The sequence below is a fragment of the Paecilomyces variotii genome (genome assembly GCF_004022145.1).
Source record: "Paecilomyces variotii strain CBS 101075 chromosome Unknown C8Q69scaffold_1, whole genome shotgun sequence".
Classification (NCBI taxonomy): Eukaryota; Fungi; Ascomycota; class Eurotiomycetes; order Eurotiales; family Thermoascaceae; genus Paecilomyces; species Paecilomyces variotii.
Genome location: NW_021167140.1, coordinates 2,643,984 through 2,664,973, shown reverse-complemented (window position 1 = coordinate 2,664,973; position 20,990 = coordinate 2,643,984). Strand labels below are relative to the sequence as shown.

Sequence of the window (20,990 nt, the reverse complement as noted above, 5' to 3'; positions counted from 1 at the left end):
AATCCACACGATAACTATTAGAGCTCGGCAATGGGCAGCTCAGCTCCTGTCAGTAGGGATGCGGGACATGGTGGAGAAGGCTGACAGGGCCATCCGACGGCTGTGGAGTTGTCTGTGTCCTCATAATCCGACATTTCACTATTACCTACTGATTTCGTTGTCAGCAGAACCATAAACACACTGTGAGTTTCTGCGGTTACTTAAGAGGAAGGACTGCTATTTATTGACTTCTATGCATAATGGTTATATGTCGAATATTAAATGGCACGGAAGCAAATAACTATACATATGGGAAATCTGGCGGTATCGACTAGTTGCAGATTCATCTCCTGAGCATACAAAGAACCCAAATCGCTAATAATCCTGTAGTTTCGATTCCATAATGAAGGTAGCCGAAGAACCTGTTGCAAATGGAGGATATAGGAAAAGGTGACGACTAAAAAGCATCGCACGTGGATATAGACTTCGAGTTCTAGGTCCTATACATAACCCTGGCCTTTATCTCAGGGAACCGACGTGAACCATTCATCCTTCGTATCTACCATAAGTTTGCTGAGCACTCCGATAATAGGCAAGCACGTGGCATTATATTATCCTATCGAGATTTCAAAGCGAGTAGGAGTTCCCGCGGGGGTCGACTTACCTTGCATGCTTGTTGATTGAGCACTTCGGATATTAACCCTAGACGCAAATGACACAACCTACTCCGCCGGACTTCTTATTAGAACTGTGAATACGATCTGAAAGAGCGAAAGGGGATCATTTGCGACTCCATCCTCACGCAGGTACACTATTAGTTTCACAAAACAGCAAATATTGATTCTACTCCTTGGCCTGGGCTGACCGTACAAGTTCAGGAAATTGCCTTGATATCCTTCGCTAGCAACTCATATGCAAGGATGACCTCAATATCTTCAGCCAATTCTGGGTCCGAGATTACGGAAACTATCCAGATTTCACACGAAGCGTCAATGTAAGAACTGTGAAGCTATCTGCGACTGAGTGAGTGATCGTCAGCTGAGGGAGCAGGTGGATGCGGGATGGAGAATCGATCTTCACAGTTAGAGCGAGTGATGACGTCTTGGATGAGATAGTTACCGTAGACCTATACTTTAACCAGGGCTTGGGTCGTTGATTTTCATTTAACGGAGTTGATGCCTGAATGGAATATCAAACCGTTGAAAGTTTCATCTCCCATTAGAATCTAGATCCTATATCGTATGTCGGCGTCTTTATACATGCAATAGAAGAGTATGAATTGCTTTCCATTTCGTCATTTAATACGACGACGGCACCATGCTCAATCTGCCTCCGTCACTAACAACAATATTGCCACTCATGTAACCACCAGCAGCACCAGCCATCCACACGATGATACCAGCAATATCCTCTGAAGCGCCTCCTCTTGCGATTGGAACAAACTCGCGAGGGATCGATCCGTCCGAAACACCACCACCAACAGCATTGTACGCTTGGAATGCTGGGGCCGCCATGTCAGAGTAATACAGACCAGGCGCGATACCGTTCACGCGGATGTCATGTTTGACCAGCATTGTGGATAGAGATTTGACCATATGATTGGTCGCAGCTTTCGACATACTATACGCGGGTGAGAACGCAGCGATGCGAGAGAAGCCGCCGATGGAGCTGGTGATGATGACCTGCGGCTTAGGTGGGGACAGCTTTCCAGGTACGGGAGCTGGTCTCTTCTCGAGTGCGGCTTGCAGGAGAGGAATGAAAGCGAGAACAGTGTAGAAGGTGCCGCTGATATTGACGTTGAATACGCTGGAGAAATCTTCTATCGGTGTTGCCCAAAGATGATCACGAAGTTCGGACAAGGTTTGTGTACCAGCAGGTGTCCCTGGTTGACCAGGGCTAATGCTGGGACCCATAATACCGCTATTGGCGACAAGAAGATCGACATAATCGGTCTGCTTTGCGATGGTATCGTAAGCTGCTTGGAGGGACTCCTTGGAAGTCACGTCTGCCGTGATAGGGATGATAGATTTGTTGATCGCTTGCGCGGCGACATCCTTCAAGTTCTGCTCACGGCGGCCGAGAATAAACACCTTGGAAGCGCCATTGGCATCAAGAGCGCGTGCCATTACAGCCCCGAGACCTTAATATCAGCTGTTAACATCGGGTCATACTCTCAAACTAAGCTGTTTGTGTTCATCACTTCTATAGCACGTAAGGGTATCAACAGGGGATACAATAAGTAGACATAAAACACCTCAGGAGTATCAATGTCTCATTTCATAGAGGTCCAATATAGCAGCAACTGAAAGACAATGCTCACCACTTCCTCCTCCGGTGACGACAGCCACCAATCCCTTCACGGAGAACAACTTAGAAGCTTCGAATTCCGCCATTCTGCCACAGTATCGAGTATCTCTGTGAACAAGATGGTTCCTTAAGAGTGCATGCCTCTCTACATAAAGCCTCGTACTGAGAGACCTTTAAATAAAAGAGAAGACGCCCTCGAAATGGCTGTTCCTAGCGCTTGATACCCCGCCGGCTCGGAGATAAAAGCGATTCGGCATTTAGAGACGATGACAGCTTGTTATCGGCAAATCTCCTGGTGAACGGGCCGAACAAAACCCACATAAGTATCAATGTGATTATAAATCTCTAGATTGTTCCTTGATCCTGAATTGACCAGGAACCAATTGTCTTGCTTCTATCCTGCTCATGGTCCACCAATAACTACCGATCGCTGTTCTGTAGATTGCTGGCAGTGTACCTGGACATAACCGCGGGTCGGTCCATTATCCGTCGGATTGGAAATACCCTAAAATCCTGCTGCTGCTGGCATCGTAGTACAGCTCTGAAAATAAGCCTTTCAAACCAAAGGCTTAATTATATTATATAGTACTGGCCCGAATCAGGCTGTGCCAGAGCTACACATGATCACTACCGACACTAACCGAGCGTCACTCACAGGGATATCGGGGGCTGGTTCAAGAACGTCACGTAAAGTACAGACTCAGCATCAATCTTACTATTGTCTTTTGCTGCAGTCTTACCCGCTCTCTAACTTCACTTCCGTCTTCTTAAGCTGGTCACAAGAACTATCGAGTCCTATCATTTTCAAGACGAAGGTACAGTTCAGTCATTCCCTTTCAGAAAGTTAGTTGACCACATATAGCTCTTCGTCATGGCGTAGTAAGTGCTAGTAGGCATACGGTGTCTTACCAGACAATGAAGATGATGCATGGCTTCCAAATAAGGGATATCCACCGCCAACCTGCGGTCTTCCTCTAACACGGCTTTTTGAAAGACCATATTTCTCACCTTGATCTTTCGGGACAATTAACGGACTACCTTTCGAGACGAACATTCTTACAGCTTTCCTAAATTCCGAATAAAAAAAAAAACGCTAACTTTGTATCACGAGTGCATCCCAAACCCCGTCAACATCGGGCGCGGGAGCTTTCTTATAAACATTCTCTTTCAAAAGGGATTCGTTATACTTTACAGTGTCATATATGATAGAAATATTATCGAGGATAGGTGATGATGCTACCAGGCTGGTCAATTGACATTGCCTTGTTGAGAGAGAGTATTTTGTCCAAAAATAATACCTTTCTCTCCAGGCATGTCTCCGTAGACAGCATCGGGACTTTTAATAGGAAGTCTCGAGTTGAAGAACGAAATAGCATGAACCGCTGATGATACTAACGAGAAAGCCCCCAAAAGCATTTTACCAATGATAGACCATCGGCTCGCTCTAAGTCTTAATGCGCTGCGCAACGTCGCTGAGAGCGGGAGGTTTGCGGTGAGATCGATGCTTTCTTTCGTAGAAGGAGATCGTTTCTCCCTCCTCGTCATCTAGGCTTATTTAGTGACTTTGATGCTATAGCTTAACTTTATTTAAATGCCGTAACTTAGGTAGCCAACTAGCTTTAATGGGGTGACCGAGATCGGTCGTGTCCCGAGCCCCGAACTACCGTAGCTTAAAACCTATTTATACTCCCCGTTGATACACGGTTACCCATATTGGTTGTCTCTTGACACGTCAACACCCCTGGGAACGCGTGTAATCTATGGGAACTGAGATGGCTGGTTACTACTGGCCAATTGTTACAGCTACCGCTGTTGTTGTCATCTCTATCGCCGCACCATTGCTACTCGCGGAGGTCTTCCCATGGCGCAATCTGTACAAACAGCGAAATGCCAAGCTCACAGTAACAGCAAAGTCCTTCCAAGGCAAGACAGTCCTTATCACAGGGGCAAATGGCGCGTTCGGTTCTCGCGCTGCAAGCTTAATAGCGAATCGCGGTGTTGACACTCTTGTCCTCGTTGACGTCAAAGACTGTGAAGGCGTGAAGTCGAAGATTCTGGCTGATATTTCAGGCCCAAACAAGCCTAATATTCTGGTTTGGCAAGTTGACATGCTCTCGTATAGTAGCTGTCAAGCCTTAGCAAAGAAAGCACGTGAACTCAAGAGCCTCGACCATGTTTTGATGACTGCAGGCATTCTCGCCTTTAAACCCCGCAAGTCGCCCGAAGGATGGGAATCATGTACGTTTTCCTCCATGCTTCTTACTATCGTTTATCTCCTTCCTCTATATGATGGAAAATTAACTGAGTGTCTAATATATCTAGCTATTCAAGTTAACTTCCTGTCTACTGCGCTCCTCGCCCTTCTTCTGCTCCCACTGCTCAAATCTTCACCATCGAATCCAGCCTCTCCAGTTCTGACTTTTACGACAACATTCGGGGTCTATCCTTCGTCACTCACTATGTCCGTCCCGAAGACCGGCTCATATCTTGGACACCTCAATAACACCAAAGACGGCATGATTCAAGCCCATCAGTACGGCCGTTCGAAAGCCCTGTTGCTCTACTTCGCACGCGAACTCGCAAACCGAATCTCGAGGGCGCAAGAACGGGGCATACAGAAAGTCACAGTCAATTCCGCAGATCCCGGCTCTGCGTGGACACCCTTGACGAATCCGAACCAGGCAAAGTTAATTCCAAGGTTGATCATGGACTTTTCAGCGAGGGATCCAATGACTTGCGCTACTGCGCTTGTAAATGGAGTTTCAGCAACCGAAAATACACATGGGAAAATTGTTATAGACTACGACCTATCACCGTAAGTGCTGTTACTTTCTGCATCCTTGCCGGATTTACCTAATAAGCTATTGAATTCAGGTATCCGCCTTTCATGGAGAGGAAATCTGGTCGTGCAGCGCAGCAGCGTGTTTGGCAGGAGACCAAGGCCGAATTTAAGAAGAAGGTCCCAGAAGTTGAAGCTATTTATCGAATACTAGATGGGGAATAGGCGGTATTATTTCTTCACGGTTCTAACTATTGTATAAACCAAGTCATCATATAATTAATAATACTTATTTTCGACATGTTTTCTGCGAAAGGCTGGACCACATGGGAGGCCTTGATAGGCATCGTAAAGTTATGGCCGACGGCAGTGTATTTAATTTAGTTTCGGTGCCCCTACTTAGGGGCTCCAGTAGTGGTGGTTGCAGGGTGGTCGCCCGCGCCAGCAGCCAGCTTAAGTAGTCAGCAGAGTAGTAGCCAGATAGATCAGCTCGATCGAGCCCCTAGATAGTTGGACAATCAAGCATCTTCATCAGCTCCAAGATTTAGCTTTGCTACACCACGAGAGCGTCTTGTATCGCAGCAACGTCCATTTTCATGGTCAATTGTTCAAAGATCCTGCATTAAATCATGATCGGGGTCTTGACTAGATCAACAAAGGAAGATTATGTTGTATCACGATTTCTGTTTGAAGTCATCAAGTTTGCGCGAATTGGGAACAAGTGAGTATACGCTAATGCACCCCAGTTGCCTCTTGCTACAGTTAGTCGCATATCATGCATAGAAGCTATTTATACTATGTAAATTGATATCTTGGGAGAAATAAAGATAAATAGAATCGCATTTTCAATCGAAATTAGCGTTGGGAGATGTTGTCGGCACGTTCCGTAAGGTGTTGGGCTAATTGGTGGACTGAACTCAAGTGGCTTGATATCATCACATGACAAGACAGTAATTAGGGACTGAGAGCTTCACGAAGCAGGAACTGCACAGCCCGCACCATCGAAGAGGCTGATAGGTGTTACGAGTACCATACAGGTGCGGGTTGCAAAACACAACAAGAGTTGAGAGCATCTCGATGTTCTTATGATGGACTCTTGAAGACTCCGGTAGATAAGATAGGCACTTGCGTTCTTCTCGCCATGGTACCCTCAGAAGAAGATATAAGAAAGTTCATGTCATTCGCTCCAGAGGTTAGTGAAGAACAGGCTTTCGTGTTCTTAGAGGTAAGAAAGTTATGCTGCTGCTTTCTTCACTATCCAGAGACTCATTCTGTTTTACTTTAAAGGGGGCAGATAGCATCAACGAGGCCCTGGATAGATTCTATGAAACCCCAAACAATAATTCGAACAGGCCAATATCTCGCATGGCCAACCACAGGGGCCTTAACGAGGAGATCGACACTCGAGATGACGCTCCTCCAGCGTATGCCTCGTTAAACACCGTAAGCGAATTACAGCGTCGGTCTCACACGAATAAAGTCATCGAAGCTGCAAATATCCGCGCTCGAGATGAGGTCCAATCTGCTCCATTCCGAGATTCTTCGAGACACGAGCTAATGTCTTTTGGCTTTGTAGCAAGAGATGTGGAACATGCTACAGAGCGTTCAACTTAAACATCGCATTTACAATAGTGACATTGAGCCAGAACATGATTCATTCATCGACTGTAACTGCTCTATTCACCAATATAGGGCCCGGAAATTAGAACGGCTTGGCGTCCAAGACTTGTGGTCAAAAACAGTCATGTATCCAGGTTAGAAAGGGCTCAGGAGACCGACTTATTCTTTGACACAATCTGACATCTCATTTCGTATAGGGGAGAAAGAATATCATGACTGCTACCAATCAATCCTATTTAGCAACAACCCATATAGCCGTGTGGTCTCTCCATATGGTTCTAGCGACTATGGCGAACCAGTGCCTCGGCCGGATTATTATACCCTGGCTCTTCAACAGACTGCACAGCTGAATTTATCGCTGAATGTGCAGGCACAGGCTGCTGTTGACTCTAAAGAGCCACAGTTAAATATCTGGGAAATCGATCACTTAGGCCCTTTAATGCCAAGTAGTACCATTGCCACCAGCTCGTCGGGTCGATTTGATGACAGGAATTCACACAATATTCCTTCATCTCTCGCCGTTGGGAATGCTGAAGGCGATAAGCAATCCAAGTTTAAAGGTCTGAAAAGGGCCAAAAGAGCCTTCTCGATTAAGTCCGCAGAGGAAAAGTTGTCCTCGCGTGGCCGAGAGTTACGAAACGCGATCCTGGAAGAAGAGTCTGGTCGATGGCCAGACCAAGAATCACGACAGATTGCGGCAACGTACCAAGAAAGGATTGGAGTTGCTCAAGCAATAGCAAACCTTCGAGCCAATCGTCCGATTCAATACCTTCAACTACTTCGAGCAGGATATTTCGAGCCTGTTCCATCTGCCTGGGCGAATCTAGCTTCGCATCCGCTAAAGTTTAAGATTGATGCGCCAACTGGATGGAGAGGGATTACACCTTCTTGGCGAGGATTTGAAAACACCGCAGAGGAACGCTTATACTGGGTTCTGAACCACAGAGACGGAAAAGCTAAAGTTGGCATGAAGCCGGACATCATGTCTACAATTGAGATGGCTCGCGTTAGGATGGGTTCCGCAGTCGTGCCACCTACTGCATACTACTCTGCCGACGATACCTGCAAGCTTCAGCATACCTCCGATAGTTACTCGAAACAGTCCATTCCAACTCCCTTCAGAGCGCTAGATGCACCGGAATACCCTACTGGTAGCACTGTGATTCTATTGGATGTCTCGAAGTCTATGAATACTGCTCCCATCCGACCAAATTATGAGCAGTATCTTATCACAGGCTTTTCCAGATCTTCCCAGCCTAAAAGCAAAGGTAACTAGGTATAGTTTTACTGAACAGCAGAGCGATGGACTAACTCTTTGCGTCGTAGATATCTCCAAAGCTATCCTGCGTCGCTTCACCGATGCAATGGCCAATCACGATAACAACCCTGGAGGCTACCAGCTTGTCACCTTCTCAACCAAAGCTCATTACATCGGCTTCATTAACTCACAGAACTTTGAAACGACATGGGGCAGTATCAGATTCGGGGGACAGACTCGAGTTATGACAGGTTGGCAGAAAGTCAAAGATCTGCATTTCCAACAGTATCCTGAATCGGCAACGTATCATCCCGTATATGGATGGCAAGCCGGTCCCAGAACCCCAATGTTAAGGTTACTCCTTATACTTGATGGAGAGGCGACTGACATGTACGAGCTTGAACTTGATCTCCTGAGTCTTCCTTGGGTGCACGTTACGATATTCTTGATTGGCGTAGATGGATCCCTACACCACCATCGTCACGCCAATGAGTTACAGAGGATCAGCGAAGCTAATCCTCGTATTTCATTTGTTGATGCACAGGGCAATATCGCGGAACGATTTGCCACCCATGAGTTGCTCAAGCGACACCTTGGGTACAATCTTTCGATGGCTGAGTTTGAGGCACTAGAGCAACCGCCACCATCATATGAGGAGTGAACATGCAAGTAGCCACGAGTTTCTTGCAAAGGACAGCCAATCTGCAACTAAATTACACGATTATCTCCATGGCAGACGTGTATATTACCCTAGAGATGAAAGTATTACGGAACATCAGACACAAAACTTCTATGAATTACATTGAAAATAGAAGATAAAGAGGATATCATATACATTAACATAGTAAAAATAAAAGACATGACTGGACCAGATGCGCTAAAGGGAATATAATATCTACTAGTATGTCGCAGTCAACCTCTGCACAAGATAGTTCCCTGATTTAATCCCCTCATACTTCTTGGGGACACCGATCTCGTCACCATAAGTTCCTGGCAGAGCGTCGATAAACTTGTCCATGTTGGGGTTGCAAAAGTACGCAACGCTATATCGCGCAGGATACATATTCGACTTGTCGTCTTCTTCGACTGTAGAAGTCGGCTCAACGACCCGATGGCGGGTGCTTTTGATGATGTCGTTGGACCACCTGGCCAGCAGGTCACCGGCATTAACAACAATGGTGTCAGGGATTGGGACGGCATCTACAAATGTATTATTTGGACTGCGCACTTGCAGACCGCCCCGCGAGTCCTGGAAAAGAAGTGTAAGAGACCCATAGTCGCTGTGTTCACCAGCGCGGACCTGCCCCGGGTTATTCTTGAAGACATCCTTAGGAATAGGCGGGTAATGCAGAAGACGAAGGTTGTTGTCTCCGCCATCGGTGAACTCGTCGAAGAAGTGCTCCGGCAGTGACATTCCTATAGCTATAGCACGCATGATCTGCATATGTAGGTCCTTGCAGGTCTCAAAGAAATCGAGCATCGTCTGCTTGAACTCTTTGCCCTCCTCGTCCAACTGGTCCGGCCAGCGATTAGGGTACCCTTCTTTCCCTTCGCAGCCGATCTCCATAGTTTCCTTCAAGTCTGGGATAGCAGCGCGCATAGCCTCGACACTTGAAGCTTCGACATCTGGTAGAGAAACCTTCTCACGACCACGAGCCACATATCCACGGTTGGACTGCGGGGTTGTCCAGCCTAGGCTGTCCTTCTGCTCCTGCGGGCGAGCGAAAAAGCGTGCTGAATCACCAAAGACCTTTGAGACGACCGAGGGTGGAATTCCGTGGTTTTTGAGATAAAGGAATCCTGACGACTTGAAGGCATTGAGGATGGAAATGGCGACTGCATGTTTCTCGGCAGGCCTCCCAGCCCGGAAGGGCTCGAAATCGATAAGCTGTTGATTTAGCATTCCATTGCTCGAAAGCTGGAGATGAGGAGATATTTACAGGAATAACTAGATCATCTTTATCGACGCCCGTCGACGCAGGCTTGCACTCTTGTTGAGCGATGTTTCCCTCCATTTTCGAAAAGTGATATTGTTCGATGTATGTATGAGTAACGGTTGACGCCGCGCGGGGGAATTTCTTATCAATGTGGCACACTCAAGCCTCCGCGGAACAGATTCCAATACCGCCGACTCAAAACATCGTTGAGGCTGTATTACCAGTCCCTTAGTATGTGGGTGGAGTCTAAGGCAGGTATAAATACTGATGCCCTCGTTCTTATCAGGCTTATCGACGGGCTTATCTCTTGGTCTTCCCAGCGGCTTGTCGGATGATAAGCTTCGATAAGAAAGACAATATGTACGATATCCATATTACCTGTCACGATAGCTTCAAATCTGGCTCTATCCGATGCCTTCTTCTGGAATGGCTCCGGGGGAGTTCTCTAGTCACTTGCCATTTCCAGTTGCGTGGACTTCGAGATCGAGATCTGACCCCTCCACATATCTTGTCGACTTCCCCTCGTTGATACCCCGCCCTCGTCTGCTTGGAAAACCATACTGTCTCGATCTCTGATATTCTTTACTAACTGTCGACGCACCGAGGCCTTGAATTCGCACAGTGTGATCCATTAGAGATTACGAGCAATTTTCAAACACAATGTCGCATCCAATTGTCGACATTCACACCCATGTCTACCCCCAGTCCTACATAGATATGCTGCGTTCGCGCAAGACAGTACCCTATGTTCATGACCCTGCTTCTGGTGCACCTTCGCGATTGATCATCCTATCCTCCGATGACAGTGAATCTATTCCTCTTGACCAACGAGGGCGACCCGTCGATTCATCGTACTCCGACATCAATGTCAAGCTGGCCTTCATGCGCCGGCATGGTATCACTACCAGTGTTGTCTCGTTGGCTAATCCGTGGTTAGACTTTGTTGAACCAGAGGAGGCACAAATATGGGCTGAGAAAATCAATGATGATCTGGAAGCAACTTGTGCCAAAGTGAACACTGCAGCAGACCCAGACGGAGTACGTGCCCTGCATGAGAAGGAGACCCTCTTCGCCTTCGGAGCCCTACCGCTCAGTGCACCTAGCGCAGATATTGTCGCACAGGAAATTGCGCGACTGAAGACACTACCGCATCTGCGAGGAGTGATCATGGGCACGTCTGGGCTGGGCAAAGGATTGGACGACCCTGGCCTGGATCCTATTTGGAAAGCTCTGCAAGACACGGACACTCTTCTCTTTCTTCATCCACATTATGGCCTGCCAGACGAAGCATTTGGTGGTCCTGAAGCAACAGATCGATACGGCCATGTCCTTCCACTAGCCCTGGGATTCCCACTTGAGACGACCATTGCGGTCACGCGAATGCTCCTGGCTGGTGTGTTTGATCGGTTTCCACGATTGAAAATCTTGCTGGCTCATTCCGGGGGCACTCTTCCTTTCCTGGCAGGACGGATAGAGAGCTGTATCGCACACGAGCGCAAATTCATTGCCAATGGTGGCGATACTAAAGGACCCAGCAGGAGTGTGTGGGATGTGTTGAAAACAAATATATACCTCGATGCCGTTGTATATGGGAAAGCTGGGCTGAAGGCCGCTATTCATGCAGCAGGAGGACCGGACAGGTTGCTATTCGGTATGGAAGCTATAAATCCTATCTGTGATTTTGGGCGAAAATCAGTCTTTGCTAATTGTGCCAGGAACCGATCATCCATTCTTCCCTCCACTCGATGGCAAGGAGGAAGAGCCTTGGCTCAGTGTCACGACCAACTACAAAGCGATCGATGCTACGCTCGCCGGGGATACAGATTCCATAAAGGCTGTTCTGGGAGGAAACGCAGTCCGAATTTTGGATCTCAAATAAGGAAGCCTTAACCCATTAGTACGTATTAGAGATAGAGAAGAGTGGACGTGAGTTATGCTCAGAAATCTGGGACATCTTCAAAGACAGAATGGATATGCATGCGGATCATTCAGGCCAGGAGTCAATGATATGATACCGATATAAAGCTGCAATATACTTTGTATAATGAACAACGCGTGAGATCGACAGTCGGGAGTAAGACACGGTCAGAAACAAATCACTTATGGAGTGGAAATGCTCAGTTCTTGTCATTTTTCATTAGGATATCCCATCCCAGTAATGTCCACACTTCCTGCACAAACCAGTCAGGCACTGTCTTGTCCGAAACTGGCTCACGAGCCAGTAATTTCTCTAGCTCCGCTTTACCGGGCAAACCTGGCCTTTTCAAACAATCTTTGAATAGAGGTTCATCTCCAAATACTGCAGAGAGTAAAGTATTTTGTAGCTTCTTCTTTACTTGCAGAGGAAGTGGCATACCGTGAGATTGACCGTGGTTAGCTGTATCTCCCTCCTTACTTGCTATTATGGAGTGAGACGATCCATATAATGAGCCAAGGAGATGTATTATTCTCTCCAAGATCGAAATGAGATATTTTGCTTCTCCTTTCATAGCCTTTAGATTAGTATCATCAAGGCTGGTGGCGGTCAGTCCTGCAGGCAGCGGGAGCTTGGTAGTATCTGCCCTTAGGTCTGGTCTCAACTGCAAATCTCCGAAGACGAAGACACACAGAACCTTTCCTATGCGGTTGAGAAAGACGAATAGATATCCTTCCAAGAGACTCTTATGTTCTCTTCTGGAGAGATTGAGATGCAACATCATGTTGCAGAGAACACTCGATATATGAGTCGCTAATCCGTCTTCGTCCTCCTTATTTGACGCTTGGTGTTTCCCTGTAGCTTTCGATGCCTTTGGTTTCGCGACCTTTTTCTGCCTTTTTGATGAGCCTTTATCCAGGGAGTCTTCCACATTAGTCTTCGAGCTCCTCTGCAGAAGTTCCATGAGACTTTCGAACAATGAAACTGCATGATAAATAACTTGGCCAGTCTCCCGGGTCCTTTCATTGCCACCCGAAAGCTTATCTAGCGCCTGGTATATGGCCACATATGCATATTGGACTCCATTCAGTACTGAGCTAGCATCTGGCTGAGGATTGTCCACTTGGAGGGACGTTTTGGTTCGACCTGTTGGCGCACTCGCCTCACAAGGGACCATACGTAGGACATCCTCTGCAGATTTACACAAACTCGCTGCAGCAAGAACGATGCTACTGCGACTCGATTTCTTATGTAAGGTGCTCTGCAGCGTATATAACTGGCGCATAAAAGGTGCTGTATCTAAGGCCGTCAGAAAGAACTCTCCTTGGGGATATCACTGACTTACAGCCTTCTGATGGCTCAAACCCACCAACTACATCACCATAAGAGCCGAACTTGTCTCTTGCAATATCACCACAGGATGTAGGAATCTGCGTCTTCGCTCTTTTCAAAGGCGCAGAGATAACCTCATTAGCTTTTGACTTCCGTTTCCCCTGTCCCTGGGCCTTTGTCCCCTCGGGCTCTTTGGGCTGAAGCTTCAACAGCAACGCCTCATTACGTTGTTCAAGCTCATAAATCCGGTCGAGGAGTTTGCTTTGAGTAGCTTCAGACTTCTCATACGCCTGCTGCCAAAATGCAACGCTGTCAAGATGCTTCTCTGGGAAACTCGTACGAATAGGATCTCTCCCATGCTTGATGTGTTCGCGGATCTTGAGGATGTGATCTACTCAAGGTTTAGCACTCATCTCGTGGGGGATTCACCTTTGGCAAGAAAAGGTTTCTAACCTTTGATATCGACATGGGCAGGCTTCAGCTTGACGATTGCCAAAGCGAGAGCTAGCTGAGACTGAGATGGGGCAGGAACAGCTTCGTGCGAGGCATTGAGTGAGGACATATTGCAAGCAAGGATAATAGACTGATTATTCACAGGAGTTCATCGATCAGGCGATAGCATACGGATACTGAATACGGATTCCTGACGGCAACGAGCAGCCTGGGTTGAAGAGAGCACGTGCCTTTTGTGTCATTCCAGAACGTAGAAACTCCAACAAGTCTTCAGACATAGGATTAGCATATATACGAAGCGCGTGCTATATTAGAGGTTTTAGTGGAAAAGATATCAGAGAGTTTTTTTCTCTGGTTAACGGAAATATGTTAGTTATGGAGGATATATATCGACTACAACAACTACCACTGCACTAAAGTCTTTGTTTTCAATACGAGGTCGACTAGATATTTACATATTCCGACCTACAAGATAGACAATGAATAATAATACACTGTATCATCGAGTTGGATCTACTCATCGATGTAGAGCAGCTATCTCTAAGAAACTACCTACCTATATAGCTAGATCTAAAGAAGTTACTATTATTGGCTGGGTTGGTGCCTGCACGGACATTGGAGAAATCCCCGGCGCCACTCAACGCCGTCAGAGGCGGCACAGAACAACTTACGCTCTTGAAGAACGTCAACCTCTTATAACATCCGTGAAGAGCCCGAGCACGCGCAGTTCCTCTGAATTAGTGCTTGAAGCGTACTTTTACCCGGATTCTCACCAAGTCTCGAGGGAAAAGCGCGCGTTGGCTCCACAGAATCTTACCTACTCCCCCCAGAAGCTCCACGACAGCAGCTCAGTACTGAATCGATCCAGGTTCGCCCTCTTGCTTCTCCGTGATACACGGCCGCCTTTATCTAGAAAACAATGGCCCCCTCCGACGATCTAAAGGCCCATGCGGCCTCCGCGCAGGATTTCTATGCGCTCCTCGACGTCTCGCCTGCAGCGAATGAAGCAGAAATTCGACGAGCTTACCGACGCACCGCACTTAAGTATCACCCGGATAAGATCCAGAATCCTACCCCAAACGATATCGAGAAGTTCCATCTACTTCAAATCGCCTACGATGTGCTGTCTGACCCGTCGGTGCGGGAGCTCTACAACAATGCGCGAGAGGCGCGAGAGCGGAAGAAGCGCGAGACGGAAATGATGGACGCGGCCAAGAGGAAGATGAAGGAGGACTTAGAAGCGCGTGAGAGAGCTGGAATGGCTGCGGAGGCTGCGCAGAGGGGTCTAAAGAGGCCTTGGATGGCGACAGGCATGGCTGGATATGGCGGTGATGATGCGGAAGCGAAGTTGGAGCGAGAAATCGAGCGCATTGCTGAGGATAACCGACGCAGGAGAAGAGAAGCAGAGGAGAAGCTGAAAAGGGAAGCTGAAGAGGAAGAACGACGCCTCCAGGCGGAAGAAGCAGAGGGTCGAGGAGCCGCAGACAGAAGCAGTCAGCGCGTGGACCGATCGAAAGAGGGCGGGACAAACGTCCCTGAATTGGAGAGAGCTGTTAAGGTGCGATGGATTCGAGAGGGCCCTGGGCTGGAGCTTGACAAGGATCGTTTGGTGGCTCTATTTGCTCCCTTCGGCAAGGTCGATAACGCATTCTTATTGAAGGACAAGCGACAACGGATCGGAGACAAGAAGGAGAAGAAGACCGTAGCAACAGGAGTAGTTGTCTACACATCCATTGTCAGCGCTCACTCTGCTGTTCTGGACAGCGAGAAGAAGCGAAAAGCCGCTCAGGACGAATGGTCTGTAATCGAATCGGTTTTCTGGGCTTCTGGAAATGAACCCGATCTGGGAGGAGACACTGCTCAAGCAGCGTCCTCTCCTACTCCGCCATTAGAATCTACAACTCCAACTACACCAGCATTCGGAAGCAATGGTGCCAAAGCTGCCCCCAAATTCAACTTTCCTGGTCTTAACAAAGCCACGTCGGACGGTGCCAAAAAACCCAACAAAGCTCCCTCCTTTGCGTCGTTTTCTACTGCAGCGGCAAGCACTCCCAAGGATTCATCGTCAGCTGGGAAAACCGGACTCAGCACTCCCAGTCTCGAGGAGGTCACACTGATGCGCCTGAAGAATGCACAGCGTGAGAAAGAGCGCAGAATGCTAGAGGAGCAAATCCGCAAAGAAGACGAAGCTGCTGACGCTGCTGAGGCGGCCGCGAAGGCCTCTAGTTAGAGCGTGTTATCGATACATGTTGCGATTTAGGCGCCTAAGGTTTCAAGGAAGTATTGAGGTATGTCTGGTGAGATTAGGGTCATACGATGGCGTTCAAGAGAAATTGGTCAGGTCTCATGCGTTTTGTTATATTCGATTTTAAAGATACCCCAAAAGCGTTCGATCAAGATACTATAGAGATATTCATTAATGCATAAATATTCTAGATCGCTTCTCGAAAACCAGAGGTCTTCTGCTAAGCAGCCCTGGTGATAATCTACGGCGTATTGACCGTACTAAAGATGGCTAACAAACCAAGCATTTGGTGGACATCTGATAGCTTTTAAACAAGAGAAGTAGAGTGTACATGGATTATATAAGAGGATATGAATAACTACTGTACATGAGCTGCGTCCTGCTTACTCCCCTCGTCGATGCTCTTCGTCCAGCTCCTCTACCATTTCCCTGGCTCTGTGGCCTTCACCTTCATCTGGTCGGGCGGTATTCTTCCTGACCCCGCTCAGGATAAAGTCTCTTGTCCACGACGGTACAAGCGCCTTGACCCTGACTTCCTTCCCCTCCGCATTATCATCCAAGGAGACCTTGAATTCCTGGTCTGGGGTATATTGAGTACCTTCTCCTGTAAGTGCAATATCGGTCATCATTTCCAACCGACAGAGCGCAAGACCGACGTTTCCGATTCCATTGAGGAACTTCCCGGCGCTGCGGCCCTTGCGTGCACTGATCCGAGAGATGTTGGAGCCAGCAGGCGGTAGCGAAAGTTGGGTGGTAGGGTCATAGACGGGGACTTCTCCGAACTTGTGCGGATCCTGACCGGCAGAATATAGCTGGACAGGAAGAATGCGTTTGCGTACAACGCCCGTGTGGTGTGTCCGGATCGTGAGCTCCTGGCCGACATAACAGCCTTTTCGGAAGTCCACACCGCGCATCATATCCATATTGCATTCGAGAGGCAGAGCACTTTCCCGGATAATTTCTCCCTGTCCCTCTGCGATACCATATAGCATCCGCCTCAATGTATAGGTGGGTAGGTGAACTTCGCTACCGGGGAGCTTGGACTCGTCTGGAAGGTACTTGCGGAGGTCATCATCACCGGGCGTGACGAGACGAGAACCAAAACCCGGAGCGCGGGTGTCAATGCAACCAGCAATATGAGAAGATGGAGAGAAAGGGGACGGCGATTCAGATTCGAGGTTGTAAGCCGCCCATCTTGGCTCCGCTTGGTCATTCCATGTCGACCAGACAGTTTGTTCACCATCTTCGAGGGCACGGAGCTTGAGCTTTGAGCGCAGTTTGTGCTTCTTTAGATGTTTCATTAGATTCGTGACTTCGTTCTTGTCCACCTCGATGATCCAACCCGCTTCATCTGCGGAGGATGATTCCCCTCCGTTTGGCGAGGGATAGATGAACACATCATTGAGCACCCGTCCTTGCGCATTGAGAAAAGCAGTGTAGAATCCCGTCCTTCGTGTGGACCGCTGAGGGTCATTTGTAACCAGCATATTCTGGGTGATCATGCCCTGGAGAAAGGTCGTACTGTCTGCTCCAGTGAGGGAAATGAGACCTCGGTGGTCGAGTCGAGCATATCCGGAGCGCGGCGGGGGAGAGGGGAGATCATGCTGCTTTTGTTGCTGTAGGGAAGAATTGGTTGAGAATAACCGGCGCCTTGTTAGGCACCGTGTACAGACGGATCGGGTGGGCGTCCGAGGAGGCATTTCTGCATTAACTCGTGAAAGTTGGAAGCGTGAACTTGAGCATAGATTGTTAAGCAAATCTGAAGCTCCGAGTATATAATCAAGGCGGTGAGGTTCGGCAGTATGACCGATGTCTGCTCTGACGTAACCGATGGTGGTTGCTTGTTTAAGTTAAGGTACTGGGATATAATTATTAAGAATGTGGAAGTACGGAAGTAAAATCATTGGAAGGTACCGATATAGACACCATAAATGCGATTCTATCAAGGTAGTTAGTGGAACAGGCTAGCTAAAATCAATGCATAAAATGCGCTCTCCAGTGCTAAATTTGAGATGTATGCAGTATGAAACCGCTTCACGCGCCCACCACAGCAGCACAACAAAACTCCTATTATGCCATTCCAGGAAACCCTATCGATACGGCTCTGGAAGAACCGAGATCTAATGACCCTTCGCGACGTTTTGCAAATACCCAAGCAAAAATGCCCTGTTAACAGGCGATGTGACCCTTTCCGGTCCGCCGGATCCGACGGACTCTGCGCCATTACTGCGAATCTGAGATGCAGATAGCGGGCTGATGTTCGCCGAGCTCATCGAGGGCCCAGCAGCAGTAGAAGGCAACTCGGCTGGTTTAGCCAGCGGTTGGGCCCTCTGAGAAGGCGACTTTCCAAATAGAGATAGTAGTGTCTCTTTCTGCGCGGCTGTTTGGCTTGGGCGACGATCGTAGTTCAGTGGAGCGGCAGGCGTCTCTTTCGGCGTACCGCCTACCTTGTCCGAATGTCCAGGTTGAGTGAACTCATGGACAGTTACAGTACGACTTGGGAAAAGTGTCTCCAAATCAGCATTCTCAGATCGTCGAAGAATCTGGGGCTGGAACGGCTTCGAGGGCTCGGGAGTTTTGGCCTGCGGCTGTCGCCGAGGGGATTGCGAAATACGTTCAGCGGAGACGGGCGACTCTCTCTTTGCACTAGATGGTCGCGGTAAGATGGTGATGGGTGAAGAAAGACGCTCTTTTGCGCCTCTGCGGGGTGTCCCATTCGTCTTTTTTGGGTGATTCTTCCCAAGTTTCTCGAGATCAGGCATATTTAACGGCCCGGAAACAGTTGCGGAGGTCTGACCTTCACCACCTTGGCGCTTCTTGATCATGATCGTCTGCGGCTTCGAAGGAGGTGTGCCAGTCGCTGCAGGTCTTTGAAGGATCTGCCTGGTCGCGGGGGAAGCAGGTTGCGCCGACAGTTCCGCAGGTCTCGCCGGAGGTGCAGGGGATGCCCCCTTCAAGAGGCTCAGCAGGTTATCCTGGTGCTGAGAGGCCCGACGCGTCATGTCGGGTGCAGCATCTGGCTTCGGTGCCAACGTTGCTCCCTGCGTCTTCGGGGTCTTCGGAGTTGGATCTTTGAAGACACTGAGAAGAGCAAGAGAATGACTTGTAAGCTTAGGAGGTGGTAGCTTGCTTGCGGGAGGAATAGCAGGGCCTTGAACATTGGGATGTTGGGACGGCTGCGCAAACTGTGGGTCTCCAGTCCGTTGGTAAGGAGCAGGTGCATAGTGCTGGTCAGGATGTCCAGGAACAGGTCGCACAGATTCCTGCATAGAGCGGGACAGGGTCGTCTGGGGTTGATGGGCCGGGGTCTGCTGCGGATGGGGGAATTCTCCTCGGTAACCCGTGAAAGACTCAGGTCTATCCATCCGTAAGAAGGCAGATGTCGGTCGCTGTTGTAGTAGATGTGCTACAGACGGCAAGCCACCTGCGGGCGGTCCATGATGTAAAGTTAGGGGGGAAGACGGAGGGTATGATGGCAGTCCTGGTGGTCCAAATTGACTTGGGAACTGAACTGATCCACGGGTTCCTGCTAAAGAAGAGAACGGGGAGGCCGGCTGTTGAGAGTTCTGCAACACTGAGGCATTCGGAGGATCCTGGGTCATTGGCATAGGTCCAGTTTGAGATACACCGTTAGGGCCACCTTTAAGAAGGGCAAGCAGAGCATTAGACTTTGCCGGGTCTGGCATCGCTGGCTGAGGAACTTCTGCCGCGTGTCGGGCATCCGTGGCACTGCCATTTATGTTGAGAAGCTGTTTCAAATGAGAGGACACATCCTGAGATGGAGTGACCTCGGGCAGATCGCTGGGGCCTGCTGCTTGTAGGAGCTCCCGCTTGGGAGTAAGGGCCCCATTAGCGGCATAAACAGCTTCGTCCATCGATGTTTCACCCTCAGTCTGTTGAAACTGACCAGAGATTTCTCGCGCCCTTTCATCGTGTTTCTTTTGCTGCGCGATCCATTTCTTCAGAGGATGCAGGAACGGGGCGACCATATAGAACTTGTTCGCGTTGGCCACTGTGGATCCTTCGTCGTGTTGCCTGTTCTTCTTAAGGGTGGGTAGATCGGACAGCTTGTACCATTCGATCTTACTGATCTCTTTCCTCGTGCGAGGTTCAAAGTAAGCATTCTTTGGGACACCACGAAAGACGTAAAGCCTCATATGCTGCTCGCGCATCGTGATCTCGATATACTTCATCTCTTTTTCATCCTTGACGAGGCCGGCTTCTCTTAGGTCAAAGCCAGTTTCCTCGTATACTTCACGGATCGCGCAATCGATGTCCTTCTCATCTTTGTTAATTTTACCTCGGGGAAAGCTCCAATTGGCACCTTTCTTCCAGCCCTTGACCAGAACGACCTCGTCCATGGCTTCGTTCAGCATGATAGCACCTCGGACGGGAACGCGAGTTTTGTATGCCAGAAATTCCGAGAAAGCTGTAATATGGTGATAGTGAGACCACTGAGACATCAGCGGGCAATGCTGGAAAATCCGCATTGCAAACGCCTTCAGCGACAAGGAGGGAAGACCCGGGTCCAGCGGGCGGATAAAATCCTCGTAGAACCATTGTGCCTCCTCAACCTGGAAACAAATTCTCTCGACAGATTCGAGCTCTTCACGGGGCAAGTTGATAATAAAGCGAACACATAGGTCATCCAGCCCTGGACGAGGAGTCATACATGGTCAGCTTCGTAAGTCATCCCGGATGGTGAGGTGACGCGATAGGAGCGCTGAGAGAGGGTGTCAACATACAGTCTTCCAACTGCATCTTTGTTTCTGCCATAGTGCCTGGTGGAACTGAGCATTTCAACTCGCCTGACGCAGGGCGAGAAGCTCTCCAGGAACTGAGGCGGCGAGGGGATCTGATAGATAGCTAGAATGGTCCAAGGCAGGACGCAAGGTCAAGGACAAGTCCTAGCTGTGGGACAGTGGAGAACAATTCACTGTAGGGGATCCCAAACAAGAATAATAGATCGTCAAAGCACAAACAAAAAAGAAAGACGGTAAACCGCCACGCTTTGCTTCGGGAAAGACCAGCAGGTATACCTGGCGTTTGCCGTAGAGGACAGGTGAAATGAAAGCACAGCGGCATGTGGCAATCCAGTGACTTGTCGGGCAGCTTGCTGTCTGCGCCACAGGCTGTGGCTGAGCAGCGATCGTGCACCAGCCACA

General features: G+C 48.7%; 8 protein-coding genes across 8 annotated transcripts; 4 read left to right on the top strand and 4 right to left on the bottom strand.

Annotated features, from left to right (window-relative positions):
• Positions 1-1,169: 1,169 nt before the first annotated feature.
• Positions 1,170-2,574, bottom strand: C8Q69DRAFT_452210 (short chain dehydrogenase/reductase family). Its single transcript, XM_028629551.1, has 2 exons — positions 2,300-2,574; positions 1,170-2,119 (listed from the first exon to the last, which is right to left on the bottom strand). Exons 1-2 carry the CDS (start codon positions 2,370-2,372, stop codon positions 1,278-1,280), a joined length of 915 nt encoding a protein of 304 aa, XP_028489387.1. The 5' UTR covers positions 2,373-2,574; the 3' UTR covers positions 1,170-1,277.
• A 1,411-nt stretch (positions 2,575-3,985) lies between these two features.
• C8Q69DRAFT_452207 (hypothetical protein) lies at positions 3,986-5,365 on the top strand. The gene is made up of 3 exons (XM_028629550.1): positions 3,986-4,524; positions 4,609-5,101; positions 5,161-5,365. Exons 1-3 carry the CDS (start codon positions 4,047-4,049, stop codon positions 5,288-5,290), a joined length of 1,101 nt encoding a protein of 366 aa, XP_028489386.1. The 5' UTR covers positions 3,986-4,046; the 3' UTR covers positions 5,291-5,365.
• A 693-nt stretch (positions 5,366-6,058) lies between these two features.
• C8Q69DRAFT_34390 (hypothetical protein) lies at positions 6,059-8,723 on the top strand. Its single transcript, XM_028627551.1, has 5 exons — positions 6,059-6,290; positions 6,353-6,580; positions 6,642-6,819; positions 6,883-7,953; positions 8,012-8,723. The coding sequence occupies exons 1-5, from the start codon at positions 6,207-6,209 to the stop codon at positions 8,602-8,604; spliced, it is 2,154 nt and encodes a 717-aa protein (XP_028489385.1). The 5' UTR covers positions 6,059-6,206; the 3' UTR covers positions 8,605-8,723.
• Positions 8,709-10,249, bottom strand: C8Q69DRAFT_34397 (hypothetical protein). Its single transcript, XM_028627552.1, has 2 exons — positions 9,884-10,249; positions 8,709-9,831 (listed from the first exon to the last, which is right to left on the bottom strand). Exons 1-2 carry the CDS (start codon positions 9,956-9,958, stop codon positions 8,842-8,844), a joined length of 1,065 nt encoding a protein of 354 aa, XP_028489384.1. The 5' UTR covers positions 9,959-10,249; the 3' UTR covers positions 8,709-8,841.
• Positions 10,082-11,878, top strand: C8Q69DRAFT_34465 (putative 2-amino-3-carboxymuconate-6-semialdehyde decarboxylase). Its single transcript, XM_028627556.1, has 4 exons — positions 10,082-10,111; positions 10,167-10,240; positions 10,486-11,531; positions 11,596-11,878. The coding sequence occupies exons 3-4, from the start codon at positions 10,541-10,543 to the stop codon at positions 11,757-11,759; spliced, it is 1,155 nt and encodes a 384-aa protein (XP_028489383.1). The 5' UTR covers positions 10,082-10,111; positions 10,167-10,240; positions 10,486-10,540; the 3' UTR covers positions 11,760-11,878.
• On the bottom strand, positions 11,855-13,892 carry C8Q69DRAFT_34402 (hypothetical protein). The gene is made up of 3 exons (XM_028627554.1): positions 13,581-13,892; positions 13,141-13,518; positions 11,855-13,094 (listed from the first exon to the last, which is right to left on the bottom strand). The coding sequence occupies exons 1-3, from the start codon at positions 13,687-13,689 to the stop codon at positions 11,998-12,000; spliced, it is 1,584 nt and encodes a 527-aa protein (XP_028489382.1). The 5' UTR covers positions 13,690-13,892; the 3' UTR covers positions 11,855-11,997.
• Positions 13,893-14,221: 329 nt separating this feature from the next.
• Positions 14,222-16,014, top strand: C8Q69DRAFT_524356 (hypothetical protein). Its single transcript, XM_028633581.1, has one exon. It carries the CDS (start codon positions 14,500-14,502, stop codon positions 15,808-15,810), a length of 1,311 nt encoding a protein of 436 aa, XP_028489381.1. The 5' UTR covers positions 14,222-14,499; the 3' UTR covers positions 15,811-16,014.
• A 133-nt stretch (positions 16,015-16,147) lies between these two features.
• On the bottom strand, positions 16,148-20,880 carry C8Q69DRAFT_489789 (hypothetical protein). Its single transcript, XM_028632112.1, has 5 exons — positions 20,571-20,880; positions 19,594-20,479; positions 19,083-19,554; positions 18,053-19,052; positions 16,148-17,527 (listed from the first exon to the last, which is right to left on the bottom strand). Exons 1-5 carry the CDS (start codon positions 20,599-20,601, stop codon positions 16,209-16,211), a joined length of 3,708 nt encoding a protein of 1,235 aa, XP_028489380.1. The 5' UTR covers positions 20,602-20,880; the 3' UTR covers positions 16,148-16,208.
• Positions 20,881-20,990: the final 110 nt, after the last annotated feature.

Excerpts from the sequence above, each read along its gene's own strand:
- C8Q69DRAFT_452210 (XM_028629551.1), bottom strand. The coding sequence starts at position 2,372 with ATGGCGGAATTCGAAGCTTCTAAGTTGTTCTCCGTGAAGGGATTGGTG. Across the intron at positions 2,120-2,299 it reads CGTCACCGGAGGAGGAAGTG|GTCTCGGGGCTGTAATGGCA; the intron begins GTGAGCATTGTC and ends GCTGATATTAAG.
- C8Q69DRAFT_452207 (XM_028629550.1), top strand. The coding sequence starts at position 4,047 with ATGGGAACTGAGATGGCTGGTTACTACTGGCCAATTGTTACAGCTACC. Across the intron at positions 4,525-4,608 it reads GCCCGAAGGATGGGAATCAT|CTATTCAAGTTAACTTCCTG; the intron begins GTACGTTTTCCT and ends TAATATATCTAG. Across the intron at positions 5,102-5,160 it reads ATAGACTACGACCTATCACC|GTATCCGCCTTTCATGGAGA; the intron begins GTAAGTGCTGTT and ends TATTGAATTCAG.
- C8Q69DRAFT_34390 (XM_028627551.1), top strand. The coding sequence starts at position 6,207 with ATGGTACCCTCAGAAGAAGATATAAGAAAGTTCATGTCATTCGCTCCA. Across the intron at positions 6,581-6,641 it reads ATATCCGCGCTCGAGATGAG|CAAGAGATGTGGAACATGCT; the intron begins GTCCAATCTGCT and ends TTGGCTTTGTAG. Across the intron at positions 7,954-8,011 it reads TTCCCAGCCTAAAAGCAAAG|ATATCTCCAAAGCTATCCTG; the intron begins GTAACTAGGTAT and ends TTTGCGTCGTAG.
- C8Q69DRAFT_34397 (XM_028627552.1), bottom strand. The coding sequence starts at position 9,958 with ATGGAGGGAAACATCGCTCAACAAGAGTGCAAGCCTGCGTCGACGGGC. Across the intron at positions 9,832-9,883 it reads AAGATGATCTAGTTATTCCT|CTTATCGATTTCGAGCCCTT; the intron begins GTAAATATCTCC and ends CTAAATCAACAG.
- C8Q69DRAFT_34465 (XM_028627556.1), top strand. The coding sequence starts at position 10,541 with ATGTCGCATCCAATTGTCGACATTCACACCCATGTCTACCCCCAGTCC. Across the intron at positions 11,532-11,595 it reads ACCGGACAGGTTGCTATTCG|GAACCGATCATCCATTCTTC; the intron begins GTATGGAAGCTA and ends TAATTGTGCCAG.
- C8Q69DRAFT_34402 (XM_028627554.1), bottom strand. The coding sequence starts at position 13,689 with ATGTCCTCACTCAATGCCTCGCACGAAGCTGTTCCTGCCCCATCTCAG. Across the intron at positions 13,519-13,580 it reads TGCCCATGTCGATATCAAAG|ATCACATCCTCAAGATCCGC; the intron begins GTTAGAAACCTT and ends AACCTTGAGTAG. Across the intron at positions 13,095-13,140 it reads GTTTGAGCCATCAGAAGGCT|ATACAGCACCTTTTATGCGC; the intron begins GTAAGTCAGTGA and ends TGACGGCCTTAG.
- C8Q69DRAFT_524356 (XM_028633581.1), top strand. The coding sequence starts at position 14,500 with ATGGCCCCCTCCGACGATCTAAAGGCCCATGCGGCCTCCGCGCAGGAT.
- C8Q69DRAFT_489789 (XM_028632112.1), bottom strand. The coding sequence starts at position 20,601 with ATGGCAGAAACAAAGATGCAGTTGGAAGACT. Across the intron at positions 19,555-19,593 it reads GTCACTCCATCTCAGGATGT|TGCCACGGATGCCCGACACG; the intron begins GTCCTCTCATTT and ends CATAAATGGCAG. Across the intron at positions 19,053-19,082 it reads CCCGCTCTATGCAGGAATCT|CACTATGCACCTGCTCCTTA; the intron begins GTGCGACCTGTT and ends CATCCTGACCAG.